Source organism: Acomys minous, assembly GCF_964271855.1.
Source record: "Acomys minous genome assembly, chromosome: 17".
NCBI lineage: Eukaryota > Metazoa > Chordata > Mammalia > Rodentia > Muridae > Acomys > Acomys minous.
The window spans coordinates 54,118,502-54,143,244 of record NC_140500.1 but is presented as its reverse complement, the minus strand read 5'-3'; the positions used below and the strand labels follow the sequence as shown (position 1 = coordinate 54,143,244).

The following is a 24,743-nucleotide window of genomic DNA, read 5'->3' as shown; positions in this document are numbered from 1 at the left end:
ACCTATGTGTATGTGTGGGTTTATGCCTTACTTTTTTCTTGCCATGATCATTTCTTTGACATCTAAAGAGTATATTAATAATTGAAGATGTATAAAAATCAAGTAACTAATGATACAGGGTAACCCCACCCATCAGTGGAAGAGAACAGAAGGCCCAGATTGAACCTATATGTCTATGGCCAACTGGTGGTTCAAAGTGTTATGGCTAAGTCTGGCCCCAAAGGTTTGTGTTGGGAGTTTGGTCCTCCATGTGGCCATGCTGGAATGTGTAAGAAGTGGGTATGGGGACAGCCATTACTCCTCTCCACTCTGACTTCCAGTGTGGAATATGATGTCTTTCTAACACGTTCCCATTCCTGTGTCATGCCATGAGGTGATGCAGCCAGGAGCTTGCTCACCAGACCTAGCACCCGTGCTGTAGAGCTTTCAGCCATCAAAACTGGGAGCTAAATGAGCCTCTTTGTAACTTCTCAGTCTCAGATACTTCAACAGAGTACCAGAAAATAGAATAGCACAGCTGCCAGCATACTTCAGTGGAGAAAGAGTAGCCTCATCACTAGCGATACCTAGGCAACCTGATATCCCACATAAAGTAACAGAGCTGGGCCCCACACTAACCTAGGCATTAAAAATCTAACTTCAAATAGCCTGGGAATATAAAAGTAGAACAAAAACTCTTAGAAGAAAACCCAGAGGCAAATCTGAATGACTTGGTTTTGGAATAGATCCTTGGATGTGTCACCAAAAGTTAAAGCAACCAATTAAATGGATAACTGGACTTCATCAAAATTAAAATTCTGTTTATCAAAAAACACTTTAGGGCAACTGAAAAGATAACTCACAAAATGTATAAAACATTTGCAAGTAATCTCTAACAGGGGCTTGTACCTAGTATATACAACAAGGAGCTCCTATAACTTACAATAAAAATAAAAGTGGGCCAAATGATAAAAGTAAGTGGTGTGGTTTGGCTCAGTGTCCCTCAAAGGTCTACATGCTGAAGGCTGGTTCTCTGGGTGACACGAACGGGAAGTGCTGGGAATTTTCCATAGTAGAGTCCAGTAGAAGGTCCTTAGGTCACTGACATGTGCCTTCATGGGGGTTGAGGGACCCCACTGTTCTCGCCTTCCTTCCTGTCTTATGAGGTGAACATAATGGACAAAAAATATGAACACAAAGTTCTCTAACAAAAACAGACTAAGGGCCAAGAAGAACATGAGAAGATATTTAATATTATCAGTCATTACAGAGATACAAAATAAAGGACACTGAGAAGACACTTCACATCCATCAGGGCAGCTGCAATCGAAGCGTCCAAGATTCTCCAGAGGTTAAACATAGACTTGCCCAAATGATCCAGTAGTTCTACCAATCAGGACAGCCACAGAGAAAGGAAGCATGCCCATACATACCTCTACACCAATGTTCACAAGAGCTTATCCAGAGTGGCTAAGAGACCACCTAGATGTTCAACCAATGCATGAGTAAGTAAAATAAAGATGTCTATACAATGGGATAGTACTGAGTAATAAAAAGGAACTGATGCACACCACATCATGGACAACCCGGAAAAACATGCTAAGTAAAAGGAGCTAAACATAGACAGCCACAGCCTGCATAATCACATAGACCTGTATGACCTATACAGGAAAATCTCTAGACACACATACAAAAAGAGATTATCAACAGCCTGGGGCTCAGGCTCATAGCAGGCAGAGAGAGGTAAGGGGGGGGGGAGAGAACACAAATATGAACAGCCCAGAAAGGATGTCCCTCAGAAACAGCAATGAGATGTCCCCGTGGAAGGTTCTAGGAGGCAGAAAGAGAACAGGCAAGAGAAGCTACATTGCTACAGCACCTTGACAGGCTGGCTATGGGGGTGACTCTAACACTCTGCAGAGCAGGGCATCAGGGATGCTCTATGAGCAGGAAGGAGGCACTGGCAGACAGGGAGAGAGCAAGGCTACTTACTGCCACCAGTTCTGGTGGGAAAACATGGTTATAAAAGTGGGCCTGAGAGTGAATGCAAAGAAGCAGCTTGGGGCTTTGTGTTTGTTTGTTTGTTTGTTTGTTTGTTTTGCCTGAGGAGCCAAACTATTGTTAAAGCTCTGAGCAAAGCAAAAGTTCAAAGAAGGCTTACAGAAACAGGACACAGGACAGTATGGCAAGGAATGCCTGTGCTAGGGGTGTGAGAAAGGTCTCGAGCATGAAGGGAAAGGCTGTGAGTGGCTGCTGCCTTGACAGGTAGGAATGAATGAGAGCTAGGACTTAAAGGAGTGCAACTCCCACATTAGTGGAAGAGCATGGGTAAACGGGAGGTTAGGAGAAACCACAAAGACGGCAACACATTAGTATGTGGATCTTAAAAATCCTGTTCAGAAAGGGAAAGAGCCTTCAGAGGTCATTCTCTGAGCTATAGCAACTTCCTGTTCAGAAAGGGAAAGCGCCTTCAGAGGTCATTCTCTGAGCTATAGCAACTGATCACAATCGGGAAAGCAAGAAGAACCAGGCACGTACCCCTGCAGGAAGCCTCTGAGGTGGGAACATAACAAGATAGAAAGAGAATGCAGGGATCCTACCACTGTGCAGAAAACAGCTCCTGAAAGCTGACTTTCAAGTTATCAGAAAATTTAGCAAAGTGATTGACTTCATGATGGCCTTTTGAAACTGACTCTGGGAGGGAATATTTCCACTATGGAAATTTGGAAATCAGCAAACACTACCAATAGGGAACTTTCTTGGGGAGAAAGGGGAGAGCAGACCAGATTAAGAGGTCAACTCTGACTCTAGGGCAAGAGGAAGTCAAGGTGAGGACTACCATGGTTGAGTCACAGGCTCTGTTTGCAAGTCCTGGCATAGGTGGCAGCAACACCACATTGCTTGGTGAATGAGGGGTTAAGGAAAACATTGGCACAGTTCTTGTTGGCAGTAAGAGATTTGTAATATTTTTTAATGTTGCTACAAAATACAGTAAGTAATATTTTTAATCAACAAATACACACACACAGTAGTCATGCGAGAATAAACACCATCTGGGCAGTGCTCCCTGTACCAACAGAACCAGAACAGAGGCCTCCAAAGCCAGACGGAGCTGGGTTTTCAGTCCACTGGCCCTCTGGTCACTGTGCCACCAGAGCTGGCCAGAAAGTGTCCAGTGTGGCCAGCAGAGAGCTGTGGCAAGCGACAGGGATCTCTTCCTATCTCTGAGTTTCCCTGTCCAGACCTAGAAGCATGCTCAGGCTGCTGGCTTCGCCATAGCTCAGGAGAAGGTGCTGTGCAATGAGCCCTGCCTGGGTCTCAAGCCCAGTGAGGCATGACCTTGGACAGGGCCTCCCTTTCTAAATCAGTTTCTTCGTCTGTGATATGGAAATAATTAACAATGGCAACTTCAGGGCCTCTCTGAGGTAAAGTGCAGAACGCAGTTTGCACAAAGAAAACCATTCATGTGAGCCATTCAGTTTGACTGGTGTACTCAGACCAACATTGGTTATAATCCAGGCCACACACATGCCAAGCGCACACAGGTGTATGAAAGGACCGGACCCAGGGACTAGGAAAGCAATGCACCCAGGCTCTACTGACCTTGTGCGAGTCTCTTCCTACAGTGAGTGCCCCAAATCCACCCACAATGATGGTGGGTTCAATTTAAAGCTTCTTCTAGGTCTGATACCTGTAGGCTCAATTTTCTTAACCAATATATTTTATTAACAACTTAGTGACTGAGCATACGCCACTTATAACCCGACTAACCAAAACAATAGGAAATGAGGATTAATGGACACAATAACAAAACCATAAGGATATCAGTTCCGAGGAACAACTCTCCTGGCACAATCTGCAGGATTTCTTCTGCTGGAACCTAGAGTAACCAGAACCCAGAACCTCAGCAGGAGCCGGAGCCCCGAAGCCTTCCCTCGAGCGGTTCTCTGTAGGAGCGTCTTGAAGTGCAGCAATGAACAGCCAAAACTATCCCAAGTCTCCAAAAAGCCCCCCACCCCCGCCTCCAGTTCTGGCTCATTTATATATCTCCTCCCAGAATCTGTTCACAGGATCTTTTCAGCTAGCAACAATCAAGCTCCCGCACGAGGTGGTTGGTCTTCTAGTGGATTAATCTCACCTGTTCTCTCACAAGACCGTTCCAATCCCGCACTTGGGATCCTAAAAAACAGGTTTATCTCTTCTTCAGATACCTGGACCTGCACTCATGCTGTCATGACATGAGGCCCTAAAGAGAAGAGGTCTTTTCCTGACCCTATGTTTTGCTTGGTTAATACTCCCAAAATTCCTCAGGGTGAGGTAAAGTCCAAGAAGGGCCTCTTTTCTACTTTCTCTAGCCACACAACCCTCTTCTAAGTTCCCTGGTGGTTACATGTGGGAAGGCATGCAGGAGGAAGGCCAGACAGCAATTGCAAGAGGCCAGAACTGAGGCCTCAGTATAAATCACAGCAGAAGCCATTGTGGTGGTGCACACCTTTAATCCCAGCACTTGGGGAGGCAGAGGCAGGCAGAATGCTGTGAGTTCAAGGCCAGCCTGGTCTACAAAGTGAGTCCAGGGCAGCCAAGGCTACATGGAAAAACCCAGTCTTGAAGAAGAATAAGAAGGCTCAGCAGAGACCTCTCCCCTTCTTTCATCATATATGCTTCTAGAAACCCGGGTTCTTCTGGACCCTCACCACGAGCGTGACCAAACACTACCTTTACTCAAGAGCAGCCACAAAAAGAGGGCAAATGGCTACATAGTGTGGCAAGTCATGTGACCACCCCAGGAATGAAAGCTGTGGGGCACTGGCGCTGTTTTACCTAATGAAATACCCAAGAAAGGAACTGTAATATACGCACTGCATCCAGTAACCCAAGCAAAGACGAGCAGGGCCAGAGGAAGTACAGTGTATGTATGCACTCACACACCAGGGAGCAAACGCTCTGCACTCAGCACACCCACCTCCCAGATCCAGTAATCAAGATGCAGAGCAGGTGAAGCCGCCACTCACCACAGAGCAGACCACTGGACTCCTGGGCTCATGTTCCATCCTGGAGCAATGGAATATTTGTCCCCAAGAGAAAAAAAGACATGTGCCTGCCATAGCCCCCTCTGTACAGTCCTCAGACACTGGACAGCCCTGAGACCTTCTCACAGGCAGTGAGAAGCAGAGCCTTCAAGACAGCTAAGAAAACAAAGAACACGATGGAGTCCAGAGCAGGCTGAACAACAAGGAAACGTGCAGGGCACACCTGTGACTCAAACCACTCCCCACTCTCTCAGTACTCTGCCTCCATGGAACTTCACAATCTAACACAACATACACTTGATTTCGTATCCACCATCACCAGCACATAAGCCCTATCCATGGCAGGCAGGATTCCACTTTGGTCTGAAAAAGTCCCCAGACACATTAGAGATGCTAAAATACTTGTTAAATTAAACATATAGCAAAGGTTTACAGACATAACACTGCATGCATGCAACAGAGTGTTACTAGTCAGGTTTCCATTACCATAACAAAGTGAGATAATCAACTTAAAAGGCTTATTCTAGCTCATTGGCTTCATTCAGCACATGACCCTTGGATCTACTGCTTTGGGCCTGTGGTGACTCACTACATCCTAGTAAAGGAGGCCTATCCTATTTAGCTTTAATGATCAAGTCATCTGAGAAAAAGGCCTAGATTGAAGAACTGCCTAGATCAGACTGGCCTGTGGGCATGTCGGTGGGAGTTTGTCTTAACTATTTGGAGGGCCCAGCCCCATGTGAGCAGCATCATTCCTAGGCATATGGTTCTGAGCCACATAAGAAAGATACCTAAGTGTGAGCCTATGAGACAGCCAGCAAGTAGTATTCATCTCGTTTCTGCTTCAGGTACCTGCTTCAATTTCTTGCCCTGACTTTCCTTAATAATGGACTGAGACCTGGACGTGTCAGTTGCTTTAGATCAGTATTTTATCATAACAGAAAGGAAAATGGGGCAAGGTCTGTTCACTTCCAGAGAAGCTGAGAAACAAAGACCAAGGAGTGGGGTCCCAACAACCCCTTCAGAGGCACACTTCTAATTACCTAAATTCCTTCCACAGAAAATTTATACCCTACCACTTAAAGGTTCCATCTCCCAGTCCTACCTACCACAGACTACAGAAGCAAGCTCTCAGTACACGGCCTTGGAGACAATATCCAAATCAAAGAAGCATGCTAAGTCCCTCAGCCTCAGCCTCTTCTCAACGAGCTGTCATCAGATAGGGGTGAGAAAGACACACGGACATAGTCACAGACCCACAAGCAGTTCAGCTGAGTGCCCCAGGAGCTCCAGCTCCTAGGGAGATGCCTAAATGAGGCCTTGAACACATGCCACATTCAGGGGAAAAATAGAAATATACTTTGTAATCAGGGGTGGGGTGGAAGGTGCCCTGCCTGAGCAGGAGCAAAGACCCACGGGAAGAAATGCCAATGTCCTGAGGCTCCGTCAAAGAGCACAGGTGGGAATATTTAAACACTAAGGTGCAGAGAGAGGGCTGCTGGGCTCCAGCTGATAAGGCTTCCAAATGACAAGGCCTAGATTATACTCTGCCATCAACTGGAACCACTGCGGCTCCTGAAAGAGACTCAACCAGAATTTTCTCTGCACAAAAGTCTGGCAAAGGAGAAAGAGGGACTAAGAGAGGACAATGAAAGCATGGGGATGAGTGGCCCCATAGGGTGTAGACCGGGAGTAGAGACTGAGATGTGTACTGGAGGGGGTGGATACTGAAGACACTAAGGAAAAGAAATTAGTTACCGGTAAGACCTGTCTGAAGACGCAGACAAATGAAAGAGCAATTCACAGAACAGCATATCTCATTGCACAAGCAGAAGGGAAGAGCCCGTTTGTACATAGGTTTGGGGAGAGTCTGAAAGGATTCATGAGAAATTGTGAACAGTTGGCATTTAAAAATAAGATGTATTCTGCAAGAAGAAAAAAGTCATAAAGTAATGGAGGAGAGAAAAGATGACAGTGAGACTTCCAGACTGGTTTGCTGTAAAGAAGGAGGTGTCACTGCTGAGCCAAGAACAGCCGATGTGTGAAATGTTCCAAATGCATCTAAGTAGCTCTGACCCTCTGCCATGGCAGAAGCAGAGGTGGTTGCATTTGGAGGAAAAGCCAAGGTGAGACCCTATGCGAGAGCCCAGGGGCACTGGAGGAAGGACGTCATCTCTCAAACTCCAGCAAGGGGAGACATGGTGGCTACTCTTGGTTGTCAACTTGACTATATCTGCAACTAAAACCCAAAAATTAAGGGTACACCAGTGAGGGATTTTTGCTTAATTTGAAATAGAAAGATCCACCTCTAACCCAGATCTTTGAGGTAGGAAGACACACCTCTAATCCTACGATCTTGAGGCAGTAAGACATAATTTTAACTCAGATCATTAGTGAAGATCTAATCTGGGCCACACCTTCTACTAGAAGCCTATATAAGGAAATCGAGGCAGGAAGCTTTTGCTCTTTGCCCGACTGACCTCTCCTTGCCAGCAAGTCCACTCACTCCTTCACCGGCATTAGAGCCTACTTCTTCCAATTCCAGTGTATACTGAAGACCAGCTGAGACATCCAACCTCATGGACTGAGCCAACTACTGGATTCTTGACTTTTTCATAGCTGGACTACAGCCTATAAGTCATTCTAATAAATCCCCTTTATAGAGAGAGAGAGATTCAGTCTGTAAGTATGTTACTCTAGAGCAGTGGTTCTTAACGTTCCTAATGCTGCAACTCCTTAATACAGTTCTTCATATTGTGGTGACTCCAATCATAAAATTACTTTCATTGCTACTTCATAACTATAATTTTGCTATTGTTATGAATCATAATGTAAATATCTGATATGCAGATGATCTTAGGTAACCCCAATGAAAGGGTCATTTGACCCTCAAAGGGGTCATAACCCACCATTTGAGAACCGTGACTAATATAGGCAACAAAGCTGGAACAAAGTCAGACAAACCCAAGCATCAGAACCAAATGAAAAAGCACTGTGCCTTACAAGGACTCCGAAGCACGTGCCACATGCCAGGTCCAGCTAAATGTATCTTCTGTACATTGCCTTTTACACTACAAGGAAACAGTCAGAGAGGCTGGAGAGCCACCCAGGATCACAGATGACCTAAGTGCTCAGACCAACATTCAAACTGAACCCTGGCAATAATAATGACACCTGTGGGACAGAGGAGGGAAACTGATGAGGGGCATCTCTGAGACAAGCTGGAGACCTTTGACAGAGTATACTCCTGGGAGGATAGGGGGTAACTCTGAGATTCCTAGCAGCAGGAGACATAGAGACAGAAGTGGCTACCTCCCAGCCTGGCAAGATTTCCAATGGAGGGAGAGGGACACCAACCCACCCACAAAACCTTTGACCCAAAATTTACCCTGCCTACAAGATGTGCAGGGATAAAGATGGAGCAGAGATTGAGGGAATGACAACCAATGACAGGCCCAACTTGAGACCTACCCCATGGGAGAGAGCCAACTCCTGACACTATTAATGATACTCTGCTGTGCTTGCAGTCAGAAGCCTAGTATTAACTGTCCTCTGAGAGGCTCCACACAGTAGCGGATCGAAACAGATGCAGAGACCTATAGCCAAGTATTAGGCGAAGCCTGGGGAGTCTTGTAGAAGAGTGGAAAGAAAAATACAGGGACCTGGAGGGGACAAGAACTTCACAAGACCAACAGAGTCAACTAACTTAAGCCCGTGGGGGCTTACAGAGACTGAAGCACCAACCAAAGAGCATGTATGGACTGGGCCTAGGCCCCCTACACATATGTAGCTGATAGGCAGCTTGGTCTTTACATGGGTCACCCAGCAAGTGGCATAGGGGCTGTCTCTGACTTGGACTCTGTTGCCTGCTTGCGCACCACTTTCTTTCCCTAACTGAGCTGCCTTGTCTGGCCTCAGTGGAAGAGGATGCTCTTAGTCCTGACATGATTTGATGTGGCAAGGTGGATTGGTATGGGGGTGGAGCTCCTCTTTTCTGAAGAGAAGGGAAGGGGGTAAAGAGGAAGAGGGTGGGACCGTGAGGAGAGGACAGAGGGAGCTTCGATCAGGATGTAAGATGAGTAAGTAAATAACAATTTTAAAAGTAATACCTGTACAAAGAAAGGTAGGAACATGGTGCTCCCTGGAGGTGAGAAAACAATGTAATGCAAGGGCTGGCTCAGGAATTTACAGCCACATTGCCTCCGTTGATGGGCTTTATGGAGCCCAAAGAGGAGAAGAGGTAACTGGAAACACAGCAAGCAGTCAATATGAAACAGAGTGTATTTCTCAGCCTCACAAACCCTACTGTCTAGACACAGTCAAGAAGTAACGATGTGGAGGCAACTTTGTCACTTTATGAAGTTAAGGTATCAGCTCCCTATGGGCAAGAGAGGTGTCACCACAGTCACTAGGGATAAGAAGTGGCTTGCAGGCCAACCAGGCCAATGTGACTATGTTCTGCCCATGCAGTGCCATGATTTCTGAGGTCTCACTGGGTGCCAGGCATTGTGCAAGCCCTGGACAACTAGGAGACAAGATCTGTTCTGTGCCCTCTCCCTGACTGGGTCCATGGCTCCTGTGGGCAGGGGCACAGGCTCAGCTGGCTGACCTCTAAAGGAAGCAGTTTACCTCACATCTCACTGAGTGGAGCTGCTAGGGCCCAGACACCCCAATCCTTAAAGAGGCACTGCCTAATCCTACAGTGCTAAAGGCTCCTCCTCTCCTTGCTGGGGCTGTTGCCGTGGAGACAGTGTTGCTTGTCCTTCAACTTCTTATAGGCTGAAATTAGAGCCACCGGCTGCTCAGCACAGATGTAAATCCCAGAATGTCAGGACAAGAAAAGCCCTCCGGGACCTCCAACACCAAGCATGGCACAGCACACACAAGTGCCTGCTGGGGCCAGGTAGGTGACAGAAGCAAACAAAACAGGCCTAGGAAAGAAAAACATACGATGTAAGGCTCTGTAGTAGGAATAATGCTAAGGGCAAAAGGGGGACAGCCAACTTGTCGCTCAGACAAAGTGCTGCCATACGGAAAGACACCAGACTGTCAATGGGTTTTTTTCCCTTCCAAAAACACTAAGAATCAAATTATGTAAAGCCTCCCAATTTTTAATTGGTAGCAATTAATTCAAACCTATTAATAACATAAAGTTTCTGGGCTCACGGTTGGGGGCAAGAAAAGCAGCCAATGTCTCCAAATCTATCTAGCTAGTATCACACAGATCTGTAACAGACGCTGAGCCATATCTAAGTGACTCTTTCTCACCAGGCAGAAGGGAGGCGGGAAGAGCTCAGGACAGGAAGCAGTAGGAAGCTAGTGGGTCTGCAGGTGCCAAGGAGGAAGGTTCCTTCAGAGGGCAATCCCTTACCATAGTCCTAAGGAAGAAAGAGCATCAGCCAATCAAAGAGGGAAAAGAAACAATTAATCCAGAGGAGCAAGCCATAGGCCTGACCTGGGAACAGTGCAGGGCACAGCAGCAGTGTGGCTGCAGCCCAGCTGGATGAAAGCAGGCCAGCACATGGAGCCTTCCAAAGAGCATGGCACAGCAACAGGCCTTTGACCCAGAAGCAAACCTCCATGTGACATAGTCAGCCCTGACTCTCAACAGAATCTCTGATAGAAGGAAGCGGAAGCGGGCTGCTTCTGACAGGCCACAAACCAGGGCACAGGGATGAGTTTTCCTGACCTCGTCTCCTTTAAACCTGAGTTTTATGACCACTTGCCAGAAAACTGCCCAAAAGTCGGATGAAAAAAGGAGGTGTGGAGCTGAACTGAGGAAGGGGGCACGGGGGAGTAGTAAAAACAAGACTCAGGGGAGCTTGCCTAGCAGGCACCAGGCCTTTGATCCATCAGGCAGTAGGGGAAAGAGGAGTAAAGACAAAGGCACAATGAAACAGAACCTGCTGGCAAGACTTGTCTCTAATGGTAGAAAAAGGGAGACTTTTGACTTTATAGATGAGGAATGGAAGGCTAAAGCCATTAACCTAAGGAACAGGTAAAGGAGGGGTGCGGGCAGGTCCTATGTGGACAGTGAATTAGGTGTGCATGTGCTGTGCAAGGGGACACGAGGAGGCCAGACTCCAGAAGTTACCAGCTAATGAAGGACGATACCAAAGAATGACTGGGGCTGGAGTACAAAAGAGGCAAAACTTGAACAAGAAAACACGCTGAAGCCTCTGTCAGAGCCAGGCAAAAGGCAGTATCCTAGATAGCTTTGTGTTGCTGTGATAACTCACTCTGACCAAAAGCAACCTGGGGAGGAAAAGGGTTATTTCAAATTACAGGGCAAGATTTCAAGCAGGAGCAAAGGAAGGAATCGTGACTGAAAGCTGCTCACTAGCTTGTTCAAGGCTCCAGCTCAAACTACCTTTCTTGTACAGGCAAGGCCATTTGCCCAGGGATGCTACCACTCAGCATCACATTCTTACACTGTTTGGAAATCATGAAAGTGCACCCCCCAGACAAGTCCACAGGCCAATCTCGAGGAAGTAATTCAATTGATGTTCTCTCTTCCTGACAACCAAAATTAGGTACCACAGACAGAAACTGCAGTTTTCATCCCAGACCCAGAAAAACAAACAAAGAGCAGAGCTCTCCCTGCCGCCGAAAGGCAAGACTTGCCATCCTCATTAAGGGTGCCACCTTTCTTTCCCAAATGAAGGCACCAGCCCTCCACCAGCCATCCCTACATCTGCACTGTGTTTTGGGTTTTGTGACACAGCTAAGGTGCACCTGCAAAATTTGTTTATGTGAATGTAGCAACCCCAACTCAGAAGGTCAGAAGAAGTCCCTGTGTCTCATCATGCTGTTTGTATGTTACTGCTAGCTATACAGGGTTCAAAAGGGGGAAAAAAGTATCTTAAACTGCATGCAGTCCTCAACTGCCATCTCACACACTGGGAACTTGAGAACCACGAGTGAGGAGAATGGAGATACCGAGGGGAAGGCTGGGCCTTCATAGTCTCAGCTTCCTGGGCTGAGGAAGGACAAAAAGACCTAAAATGCTCTGCCTCCCATCAGAACTTGCTCTTGTCTTCTGACACCTAAAACTATCCACAAGATGTGACTAGTGTCAGAGCACTGATCAGAACCGTACATGTGAAGCACTTAGCCTGGGCAGTGTGCTCAGGCACTGTGTGCTGGACTATAAATTCTAACTCAGTCAACCTTCACTGCAAACTGGAAGAGAAATTAGCTGCCTGTCTCCTGGCTTCCCAAGCTGGCGTTTCCTTTTGTAGCTCCACCAAACCATACTCACCTGTGAGTCAAGGAGAACTTTACAGATGAAGAATACTGGAGGGGACTTGTGCTCAAACCTATCTATGCACCTGTGCTTAATTGGTGCATAAAAATGCTACATCCCATCTGTCTCCATGCAGGGCCAAGGCTTTGGTCCAGGTTTTCTGAAACACTGGTTTGTCTCACTGACTTTAAGCAAATCTAAGATAAAGGATGCAACCAGAGAGCAGACACGGTAGACTGGACAGGATTTGAAGCATAGAGCAACATCTAGAAGAGCTAAAGACATGGAATGGAAAAGGGGGAGAGTACAGAACACGACGCACAGCACTGGTGTGGGACATCTGAGGAGGCAAGCTCAATACTGCTTGATGAGAGCACAGTGGAAAAAAATGTGCTACTCAAATATGAGTAAGTCCATACAGCCTTGGAAAGGTATGAATCTCATGCTCAGAGGCCACATTGTCAGCTTGGATACAAGGGCTGTCAACTCATTAAGCCATGTTTGGAATCCAAAATGCACAGCATAATAAACCAGAGATTCCAATTTTTAAAAGTTAATCTTTGTCCTCTTAGAATTTCCAAGAGATAAACAGTGTGCAAAAGCTGGGAGGAAGGGGTGACAGACAATTAAAAGGTAAGACCCTCAAACCCTTAAAGGAATCCTACACACAACCCACAGCTAGCATGCTTAACGGGGAAGATCCAATGCTTTCCCCTTAAGCTCAGGCAAGGACATTACTCTCACCACTTCCATTCAACATACACTACTGAGTCTAGCCAATGTAAAAAGAAAAAAAAAAGAAGGTTGGCAACATGGCTCTGTGGATAAAGGCACCTGGCATGTAAACCTCATGACCCTAGTTCAATCCCCAGGACCCAAACTGGAAGAAAAGAATCAACTCCAAAAAGTTGTACACACCACACACGGGGGGGGGGGGGGGGGGGGGTCAGAATTTAAAAGAAAAGAAAAAGAAAAGCATCCAAGTTGGAAAAGAAGTAAAAAGCCATCTGCAGACATCATCTTAACCATAAAACAGCCTAAGGAATCAACAAGAAAGCTGTTGGGATAAAGGGGCTCAACAGTCTACAAGCTCAATACCATACGAGCAATGCAAATCCAAGGACAGAATTAAGAAAATAACTACATTCGCAATCATACCAAAAGAACAAAATCTTTGGATTACACTGAAGAAAAGCACATACTGTGTGCTCAAAGCAAAAAGTATTGCTGAGGAAAATGAAGAGAGATGCTTTTCATACCCACAGGCAGGCACTGCCACTGTTAACCCAGCAATGTAGGACTGGCAAGATGGCTCAGTACAAAGAGCACTAGCCCCTCAAGTGTAAGGACTGGAGTCTGGAGCCCCAGGGGTCATGTGAAAGCCAGTGAAACATGGGCAGCTGTGTCCCCAGCAAAGACTTTCTACAAAAGTTGACAAGTGAATCCTAACATGTACAAAGAAATGCAAAGGGTTCAAGACAATCTTGAAGAACACAGTCAGAGGCTTTGCACTACCAACGTCTGAAGCTATGAACTGCAGCTATCCAGTGTGTCCAGGCACAAAGACAGACATGGAGATCAATGGAAAGACCAGAGCACCCAGAATTAACCTCCTGTTCACGTGATGCGTTTTGTGAAGGCACCACAGTAACTCAGTGGGAAAAACAAGTCTTCTCAACAAACAGTACAAAAATAGCTATCTCCTGGGAGGAAAAACCCTGTATTTCCCAGGGTTCAGCTCATACCTGAGTGAAGTCCAACCCACCACTTGACCTCCTACAACAGATTTTCAGTGGGACACAGCTACACTCATGCATTGATGGCAACAGCAGGCAGTCATGACAGACTTTCTGATCTACAAAACCCAAGTACTTCCTATGTCCTAGGAGGATTTTGTCAGTCTCAATTTAAAACTACCTCGATATGCACCATACACAAAAACTAACTCAAGCAGACGATGGACCTAAATAGCAAAAACTATAAAACTCGGAAAAGGAGGAGGAGAAAAAAAAAAAGAATAGATTTCTATGACTTTAAAGCAGGCAACATTTTCCTAAATACAACACCAAAAGTACAATCAATTTTTTAAGTTTAAAATTATAAATTCTTGCACTTCAAAGACTATTATAAAAACAGAAGCAAGCCACATATTGGAAGAAAAATGGTTTCAAATTAGAATATAAGAAAGGGTTTGGATACAGCAAAAATAAAATATTAATCAATGATAAAAAAAAAAAGCAACCCAATTAAAATGGGATGAGCCCTGAATAAACATTTCACCTAAAAATGTATTACACACCTTACTAGAGAAACAAATTCAAACCATGACATGAACGCTATCTCACAGCACTCTAGAACCACTGCAATCAAACAGCAAGAACAAGTGTGGGAAGGACATGAATAGCATGCAGGTATTGCTGCTGAATCCAGAACACGGGTTGGCCTCTTGAGGAACAAACTGGAAGTTTCTTTAAAAGTTAAACTTAACCTTATAAGAATGACCCAGAAAAAAAAAAAAAGACTCTTAAGGTTCTGTCATAGGAAATGACAACATACATGGATGTAGGGGCAAAAAACAAAAACAAAAACAGCAATAACAACAACAAAAATGTCCACAGCAGCTTTATTCATTAAGAATGAAACAATACAAACGTCTACCAACTGGTGACTGGATAAACAAATGCACTATATGCCCATACGACACAGGAGATTCAACAACTAAAACTTTCAGATGACAGGCCAACACTACCACCAATAGAGCAATGCCTAAAAGGTTTAGCAGGAGCTGCAGAGATAGCTCATTAGTTAAGAGTACTGGCTGTTCTTTCTGAGGACCTAGGTTCAATTCCCAACTCCCATATGATGGCTCACAACTGCATGTAACTCCTGTCCAGCAGATTCAACACCCTCTTCTGGCCTTTGTGGGCACTGCAATATGTGGTACACAGCTGTACATTCAGGCAAACTATTCATGCACATAAAATTAAAAAATGAAAAGAAAAATAGAAAGTGTGGCAGGGCTGGGTGAGGCTTAATAATGGAGCACTTGCCTAGAATGCACAAGATGCTGGGCTCTATCTCTGCACTACAGAAATAACTAATCAAAAGAAGCCAGCCTTACAAGAGACACAAACCCACTGACATAAATTATAGAGAAAGAAGGAATAATGGTTACCCAGGGTGGGGATAGGCAATAGGGAGTGTCTTAAGAACAAGACAGCTTTCAGAGCTTGTAAATGTTCTATGAATAGATTAGGTGACAGTTGCCCAATTCTATATATTTACTAAAAAGTGTTGAAGTAAATTTATATTTAAAATATATCTCAATACAGTTTTCTTTAAAATGAGGAAAAACAAGCCAGGCATGGTGGTACATGCCTTTAATCCCAGCACTTGGGAGGCAGAGGCAGGCGGATGACTGCCTGGTCTACAAAGTGAGTCCAGGACAGCCAAGGCTACACAAAGAAACCCTGGGACAGGAGGGGGAAACACTAAAAAGTGACATTATCCAATCTTTGAAGACTGCTACTGACTAGGGATCTGCAATGTGGAGTCCAGTCTGCATCCAGGGCCGAGGCTGACCCTGCCACATGGCAAGCCTTCTCAAGCATCCTTACCCCTCCTGGAGCCCAGTCATTCTAATGCTACTTCAGAGCCAGAGCTTAAGCCAAGTCTTTCACTAATTCACTATGTGACAGCTGACCTCTAAGATGGCTAAGGCCATCACAAGGTCAGCATGTTTGGAACCTGAAAAAATGTCCTTAATACACTTGGCATAGCACTTAGAACAGCATATATGCATATTCTTCCCAGGGATAGCTCAGATCATACACACCACCAATGCCACCTCATCAGCAAGGCATTTTCTCACCAACCCACTTCTTCTCAGAATGTGCAGATTTTAATTTATTTTTATTTTATTTTATTTTATTTTTTGCCTTTTTGTTTTCTTTCCAGTCTCCAAGATGGCAGAGGCCCTGGCTGTGCTCCTCATCTCTGTAGGAGCAGAGCAGTGTCGGGTAAATAACATGTTGGCAGCGTGTGCCGAGTAGCTCAGGTAGTGTTCTGGCAAGGAGCCTCCCTGGCACCTGAATGTTGATTGTCTCTTGTGTATCTGACTAATCTTTCATCGCATTTCCCCTTCCCAATGGTCCAGAACCTGCCTCATAGGAGCAATGAGTAATGATAAAGCTGATCTAGCCAGAAGGATAGAACGAGCATGGAATTAGCTTAGGCACCTGGCTGAGTAAGTAGGTTCCCGAAGTGTGTGGGACAGTAAGAGGGGAATAGCTGAAAAGGGGAAGTGGTTTGGGAACTGTGAGGAATACGAATTTCAACAACCAGCCAACTTCAGCTAAATTACTAGAATGGCTGCTTATACAGGGTGGAAAAGAAAAAAAAATAGACATTTATAAGATATTGTTGCCTTCTCTTATAAGGTTCAATGTACAAGAAACAATCTTTATATATTTTGAACATGCTTGCTCTGAAATCAGGAGTTGAATATAATTGCAGCATTTTGCAGCAATTAAATTTCTTTTACCTTCCACAGAATTAGGGCTTGAACTCACTATGTAAATTTATGTAAATTAACATGCAAATGAGCAAGGCCTTAACACTTAATTTTAAGGAAAGGAGAGCACTGGGATCAGGCCCCAGGGATTAAATACAAGTGGTCTCTAAGAATATTTAATTTTCTCTGAAGGAGCTAAGGCAGATATTCTCTTTTGTTATCTACGTCTTACTGACTTCTCAAGTGTTCACTAGGGCAACTGTTTTATTGGTCTGATTTTTTAAAAACTTTATTTATACTGGTTTTTACTTATCTGTCTGAAGATCAGAGGAACTCCTAAACCCTCAGGTAAATACTAACAACAACAGGTCCCCCACCAAAATACTTCTTTACCATAATGTCCTTTCTTCCATCTTCCTCTTTAAAACCAGGCACATTAGACACGGCTTTCCCAACATTGGGCCAAGCACCTCACTGACTACCTCTGTACAAGCAACTCATTCTCTCAGATTAACTAGAAAAGAAAGCTAACAACTACTGAAGTTCTCTCCAGTTCAATTACTTGGTAAAACTAAACAGTGTCCTAGCACTCCTTTCAGGCCAAATAGAAGCAATGTCAAAATTTCAGACTGCAAAAGCATGTATCATCAGGTTGAGGGAAGTCTGATAGATGAGATTAGTCCCAAATGCTATTCAAGTGGTGTCTTAGGAAGTCCTTAGTCTCTAAGCTTGGCTTTCCAAATCTTTAACTTGTTTACACTACATTGTAGAAGGATTGCTCAGTGGTTAAAGATGCTTCTTTGGGTCCAGCAGCTCAGGATAACCTGTCACTCCAGTTTCAGGGACTTTCACATCTTCTTTTTGCCCCCCTGGGCACCTGTATGCATGTGGTGTGTATACAGTCAAGCAAGCATGTGCACAGACACACAAAATATTTTATAAAGGAGAGAAAATTTTAAAGACTTTATACTCTAAAAAATTATTAAGAAAACTAGAAACAAAATCAGAGTCACCTCAAACAAAAGACCCAATGACAAAGGTGAAGAGTACCCTGCGCCAAAGCTGTCTTCCTAAATTCGACCTCATTTCTTACCTCTCAGCCTTTCAATAGAAGCCACCCTCCCCCATTGTTGGCACAAGCCAGGTCAACAGTACCTACCACCTGGGCAGCACCTCACATGTCGCACATGCTGAGAGGCCCTCACAAGGCATTCTGCCTGTCTTCTCCATCCTTTCACACATCTTAATCTAATCCTTGGTGGTAGCCAGGATCAGCTCCCCCGCCCCTCCCTCTGCACGTGAATCTCAATAAACAAGTCATTCATGTTAGGTCACACACTAATGGGCTTAGATATCAAGACGCTCTGGCGACTTTTTCTGAACCTCTTCTCTAATTCACCTAGACCTAACTCAAGAGCAGTTTTTTTCAATCTGAATCATTTCATTGGGTTCACTCAGGTAATCTCTTAACAACTTTTGACCCACTATGTGTCATGCACAGGTCTAGAAGAAAGTAGAGCACAGAAGTTTAACAGCTCTGGAGCTGACATACTCTTGGGTTTTAGTCCCAGGCCATCAGCTTTGTTGTTACCCTTGTGACCTTGGACAACTTATGCCACCAGCACTTCAGTTCTCCATAAACTACAAAATGGACTAATAATAGACCAGACTCGTGCTATGTACCTTTAATCCTAGCACTCAGGGGGCAGGCAGATCCGCGAGTTCGGGGCCAGCCTGAGCTAAATAGTGTCATGAAACAAAGGAACGGGGGCAACTATCAATTCTACTTCTCACAGATCTGTTGAAATGTAAACAAGACCCTTAAGGGTTGCCACTCAGCACTAAAACAGGAGCTTTTATTCTTCTAAGTTCTGGGGATAAAGTCATGAATCACGTAAGAACTTGAGTAAGCAAGCAGCTAGAGCTCTAACGGGAAACAATAAACACAATTTGTTTCAAACTGTGCTGAACGCTGTGAAAATCATAAACGTGTGACCTGGTGTGGGAAGCTGCTTCAGAGACTCTGTGGACAAGGAAGGGCTCTTGATTGACCTCTGAGCTGTATGGAGACAGCCAGATTAACAATAACTGAAGAGAAAAACATCAAACAACTGGGATCTTAAAGAAAAAACAGGGAGGGCCTGAGGCAAGGGAACAGGCCAGGGAAGGGATGGGGAGGTGGGGCACCAGGACAGCTTGTAGAAGCAAGTGAGGCGTTCCCTCCTCTTCGACGTGGTAAGGGTCCACTGTAGGGTTTTAGGTGAAGGGCGGATAAAGTATATGATCCAATATATGGTAGCTAATGCTCCCCCTTTGCTGTCTCACGGAGACACATGATCAAAGTTGAAGACGGGGGGGGGGGGGGGAGGGGGGACCGTCAAGAAGTAGGGCAACACAAGCAACAAGACACACACGCCAGGCGAGACGAGGTGGAGCACGGAACAAATCCGGAGCCAGGAGAGGCAAGGCAGCGGAAACCGTCTTGAGGAGGCCGAAACCAACTTGAGGCGGCCGGCTCCCCACCCGGGTGTCAGCGGCCTCCAGTATCTATCCGCTCCCATTACCTCCCGCACGTTCCTCCGGCCCGCGCCCTCCCGCCGCGCCGCTCACCCGGATGCCCTGCAGCACCCGGACCCGTTCCTCCTCATCCATTTCGAAGGACACCCTTCGGGCCTCGGCGCTCTCGGCGCTGCCCATGACAAGAGGCGGGCAGGGCTTGCGGCCACGCGAGCCGGCTCCACAGCAACCAGGACGACGCTGCTCTGCACCTCACGCTCGCCACTCGGGACACAGGCCAGCAACATCGCTCTCTATTGGCTGATACGGTTGGCGCACGTTGCCTTGTGGGAGTTGTAGTCCGGCATTCTGGCGCCATAAGAGACTCTGGAAGGGGGCGTGTCTCCCTGAGGCTGGGGTGCAGTGTGAGCTAGAAACTTAGATGGAGGGCCAGCCAAAAAAACTCTAAGGCTAGGTCAAAGCTTCTTATAGGTTTCTTATCCCTGAAGTAAAGTGAAAGTCGTGTTCTCAGAAGAAACTACTAAGGATGCTGAGGCATTCAGTACTGAGCCAACTTAGAAGACAATCAGAGGAAACTTAGAATCATGAGCTTGTGACTGATAATAGTAGTCAGTACTTTAACAATTTGTCAGAACTTCATTGATTAATGTTAAAACTTTGAAAGTTTAAAATCTTAGTATAACAATAGCACAGAACAACTTGTATTTATATACCTTAAATCACTTTTATATCCACCAAATTTTGATTTTTATATCTTCAGACATTTATATTTTAAATTATGTTAAGCCGGGTGTGGTGGTGCATGCCTTTAATCCCAGCACTCGGAAGGCAGAGGCAGGCAGATCGCTGTGAGTTCGAGGCCAGCCTCATCTACAAAGAGAGTCCAAGCCAGCCAGGGCTACACAGAGAAACCCTGTTTCAAAAAACCATAAATAAATAAATAATGTTAGACCTCTATAATTTATATAAACCGTGAATTTTTATCCAATTATTTACCATATCATTTATGTATGTCAAGTGATATATATGGTGTATATACCATTTATGTATATACATAAATGGTTGATTACTGAGAGCAGTCTTTGCAAAGCAGGTTCCTTTAAATAGTAAAAGTTACATCTCAAAACTGCTTATCCTTTAATATGAAGCCTGTTAATAAGGCAAACCTATCTGTGAGTTTGCCTTTTTCATCAGGTGACCTAACAGTGCTGGAAAAGCGAAGCCTGGTGTTTATATGTGAAATGTGATGACCAGAGAGCTGCTGCTGCTAAATTAATAACGTTACAGCTAGCTGTCATCGGCATCAGAAATCTGAGAAGGATAAGTTATAACAGGAAGTGTAATCCAAATGGCCCATGTGTCAATTAAAATGACAGGCTTACTGCTCCCTGGGAGGACACGCTAGACTTCCAAGGTGTTGGTGGCTTTGTTGGGGGCAGAAGCACTCAGTCTTGGCTCTCACATAGGACAGCATTCCATCTTCACTTGCTGCACACGACAGCATAGGCCTCTGGCTGCCAGAACTAGGAAGTCTGAGGTATTTTCCTGTGGAGGAGGAACTTGGAAAAACTGATCTACTGTGATAAAGCAGAGCAGGACAGGTAACCTAACAGTACCTACAATGTAAGCAGAACCTTGGCCTCAGGGGCAGTTTTCCCTAGTGGTTAGCATCACCATAATTCAGGTAGAGATGTGTGTGCCCCGTCATCTTCTTTGGAGACCTCAGGATCACCTCCAGAAGCAGGCATTTCTGCCTAACATAGGAAGCCTTTTTCCATTAAACATTTGAAATGCCATATTCAGTGGATCTCTGAAATGTTTTGAGGGTGATCTATGAAGTGTACCTAATTTTTTTGTTTTGTTTTGTTTCTTGAGACAGGGTTTCTCTGTGTAGCCTTGGCTGTTCTGGACTCACTTGTAGACCAGGCTGGCCTTGAACTCACAAAGATCCACCTGCCTCTGCCTCCCAAGTGCTGGGATTAAAGACATGTGCCACCATGCCCGGCTCATGTACCTAATTTTTTAAAAACTTGTTTTTAGTTACTTATTTCAAGGCTTAACCTTGAAAACATATATAAGAGACTAAAGCTTACCAAAATAGAACTTTAAATCATATATGCAGTCCATAGGGAGACTGGCAACTTTACTTTCCTGGTCTTTTATAGTGTGCCACTGTAGAATATCAGTTTTTTGTATGATTCAGTTTATCAAAATAGCTAAAGCTTAACAAAGTTAGCAAAGACAAGGAGTCTTAGGAAAACATTTTTAAGTCAGTCTCTGCCAATCCTTTTTTAAGGTGAGCTTTTAATCTTAACATGTTTTGGGTCAACATATTTCAGTTCACAATAACAGACAGAAGCAGACTCTCAGGGGTTAAAAAGGAAGGTTAGTACATTTGGAGGCTTTTCAGAATTATACACTCTGATGGATTAGATCTTTGTTTTCATTTTGGCTGGTCTTGCTATGTGTTGAGTTTTATCGCATGAATGGTAAGATTACCTGTGTGTAATTTTTTTAAATTATTAACCCCACGTTATGTCTTAAGTCAACTTTTGTTATGACTACCTGTTGTTATGACCACCTTGCTATGACTACTTGTTGCCATGACCACCTTGTTCTGCTGCTGTAATCCCTCCTATTTGCCTGCCACTACCAACCCTCAACTTGGAAACCCCCAGCACCTGAGCTATAAAAACTTTATCTTCTCCACGCCCACGTCTGACCTCTTGGACCTCATCTTGTGGGGAAGGAGGCTTTATTTAACTTGGCTATAATGATTTGGGTTGGTGAACTTTCTTTTGCCATCTTTGAAATTAACCTTTGGAGGCCCCAGCGAGATTAAAACACCAACGCAAATTTAGAAATTCAGAAGCTGGGAGACAACCCTGTCTGACAGAAAATAAAACTTGCTTAATTTGACTAAAAGAATTTGGACAATGGTCTTTATTCTCATTCAGTGGGATTTACAAAAACTGACACTGACAGAAGATACTGTAGAAGACATGAAAACAACATTCTATATTCATCTATTGGAAGAAGTATATTGTTAAAATATTCATACTTCCCCAAAAAAATCTCAGGGTAACTACTATCAGAAAGCTGTCTTTAAAAAAAAAAAAATCATTTGCCAGGTGGCAGTAACACCTGGCCTTGAATCTCAGCACTCAGGAGGTAAAGGTAAGTAGATCTCTGAGTTTGATGCAGAGGGAGTTCCAGGATAGCCAGGGCCACACAGAGAAACTCTGTCTCAGAAAAAAACCACACAAAAACATTATTCTGTGTATGTGTGTGTACCTTAGTGTATTCACGCACAGCACATGCATATAGGAATACATGGAGGTCAGAAGAGGTGTCTGGTCCCCTGGAACTAGAGTCACAAAAGGTTTGGGGACCACTGTGCTGCTGCTGGGAGTTGAGCCTCTTGAAGAGCAGCAAGTCCTCTTGGTCGCTGAGCCACCTCTCCAGTCCCAGCTAATACTATCTTTTTTAACTTGTCCCCAGGCTTAATCAAACTAATACAGAACAGATCCAAACAGCTGCATGCAGTGTTCTGAAATTCATTCCAACTGTAGGCTGAGTGACCCAAGGTTGGAGAGGCTGCCAAAGTCCAGAAAGTTCAGCTTTTCCTTGGTGTGGGGATCTACCTCAATGACCTTCTGGTCTAGGGCTGAGCAAGCTTGGGAACATAATTGTCTCTCCTCTCTCTCTCTTTTCCTCCTGCAACTTGCTGGAGCTGTCTCTCACAGGACCTTTCTGAATCCACTCCATCAGATGCATGGCAAGGCTGGCTATCTTGTTGCAGAGTTTCTTGCAGGTGATAATGACAATGTCCTCACACATACACCAGGCACATGGTTGTGGGAAAGATTAAGCTTTGTCACAGGTGGAAGCAATCTTGGCGGGCTTTACCCTTGGGGCACCCCATGAATACCTTGTGACAGACTGTTTGGAGCCTTCCTGGGCTTGGAATTCAGGAAGCCGACCTGGGAACCCCACCGTGGCTATTGTTTTCCTAATTGACCCTCAGAAGGGAGAAGGAGACCGCCCTTTGCATGTGACAGGGAAGGTGGGAAAAAGAAAAACAACAAGTGGAGGAGAAGAGAGCGCACAGAGAGGAGGAACGGACCGGACCAGCTCGTGGGACAGAGACACCTAAGGACCCGTCCCGTGGAACGGATACCGGAAGGTTCACTCTTCTGTCCCTTTTTTTTCCTTCTTTTTTCCTTCTTGTGTATGCTAGTTGGGTTGTACAATAAAGTTTAATTGTTAAGAAACAGAGCCAACACATGGTGATGTGCCTTGGTGATGACCCAGGCCACCTTCTTCACAGTGTTGGTGTGAACATGGCCCATGTTTGTAGGTGTCCGGCTAAAACTATCTTAAGAAAGAAAATTAACACTAGAGCCAATCACACTCGCTGATTTCAAACCATATTGCAAAGCTGGTATAATCCACACAACATGTAGACTAAGCCTAAAAAGAATATGTGTAGTAGCTTATCATTAGTGCCAACACATGGTGGGAAAATGGAAGCCTTTAATAAATGGTGTTGCTAAAACTTTTTTTTGGAGCGAGGGTTCCAGACAGAATTTTTCTATGTAGCCTTGCCTGAACTGGACTTGCTTTGTAGACCAGGCTAGCCTCAAACTCACAGAAATCCTCCTGTCTCTGCTTTCCCGAGTGCTGGGATTAAAGGTGTGTGTACCACCACACTCAGCTGAAAACTGCTTTTTCACATTCAGAATAATGCAATTGGGCCTTTTCTTATGCTGTGTACAAAAATCAACTACCAACAGGTTAAAAACTTAAATGTAAAATCTGAACCCAAAGTACCCCTAAAAGAAAGTATAGAAGAAAAGCTTCTTAATGTTGACCTTAACACAAGTCTTTTCGATATGACACCAAAATCATAGTCAACAAAAGCAAAAAATAAACAAGTAAGACTACATTAAAGACAGATGGCTCAGTGTTTTAGAGCACTGGTTGCTGTTACAGAGGACCTGGGTTCAACTCCCACCACCCACATGGTGACTCACAACTGAAGAAGCTGATGCCCACTTCTGACTTCTGTGGGAACAGGTGAAAACATTCATACATATAAAATAGAATAAATTTAAAAACGGTTTTTAACAACAAAACAACAAAAGCTTTTTACAGGCTGGTAAGATGACCCAGCAGCAGAAGGTACTTACGGCTAGTATTTGAGTTCGGCCCCTGGGACCTGCAGCGTGGATCAAGAGAACTACTTCCACAAACTGTCTACACACACACACACACACACACACACACACACACACACACACACACACACACATACACACACACACACATACACACACACACACACACATACACACACACACACACAGATTGATAAATGCAATTTTAAATTTTAAACGTTTTGCATAGCAAAGGAAGTAACTAAGAAAATAAAAATGCAACCTAAAGAATGCTGTAT

The 24,743-nt window shown here is 44.7% G+C and overlaps 1 protein-coding gene across 2 annotated transcripts in view; it reads right to left on the bottom strand.

Moving 5' to 3' along the window:
• Positions 1-19,569, bottom strand: part of CHCHD6 (coiled-coil-helix-coiled-coil-helix domain containing 6) — a 213,048-nt gene extending 193,479 nt beyond the window's left edge. For both annotated transcript variants that reach the window (XM_084766374.1, XM_084766375.1), the window contains exon 1: positions 19,379-19,569. In XM_084766374.1, the coding sequence (XP_084622500.1) occupies positions 19,379-19,465 (87 nt within the window). In that variant the 5' untranslated portion in view covers positions 19,466-19,569. The remainder of the gene's footprint in view (positions 1-19,378) is intronic.
• Between the last annotated feature and the right edge of the window lie 5,174 nt (positions 19,570-24,743).